Genomic DNA, 271 nt, shown 5'->3' on the forward strand with positions numbered 1-271 from the left:
TGCTGCAGCCCTAGCTGCTGCAGAGGGAGGCTGAGACAGCAGCAATGGATTCTGGGGATTGATTTGCTGTTCTATTGCTGCTACCGGAGCAGTAGCAGCAGCAGCAGCTGCTGCTGCTGCTGCTGCAGCAACAGCAGCTGCAGGACCCTCTCCCCCCGTGGGCGCGTCAGAAGCAGCATGCTGCGCCCCAGCAGCAGAAGCAGCAGCAGCAGCAGCAGCAGCAGCAGCAGCTTTTCTATGAAGTTTTTTTCCTGCTGCAGCAAGCAGTCTA

General features: G+C 58.7%; 1 protein-coding gene across 1 annotated transcript in view; it reads right to left on the minus strand.

The window, feature by feature from the left end:
* The window catches only part of EMH_0029160 (uncharacterized protein), a gene marked incomplete at both ends in the record, with an annotated part of 3,686 nt that overhangs the window by 2,800 nt on the left and 615 nt on the right, over positions 1–271 (minus strand). The window contains one exon of the mRNA XM_013494253.1: positions 1–251. Coding sequence (XP_013349707.1) covers positions 1–251 — 251 coding nt within the window. The remainder of the gene's footprint in view (positions 252–271) is intronic.

The sequence above is a fragment of the Eimeria mitis genome, genomic scaffold, assembly GCF_000499745.2.
Source record: "Eimeria mitis Houghton genomic scaffold, Emh_scaff1091, whole genome shotgun sequence".
Classification (NCBI taxonomy): domain Eukaryota; phylum Apicomplexa; class Conoidasida; order Eucoccidiorida; family Eimeriidae; genus Eimeria; species Eimeria mitis.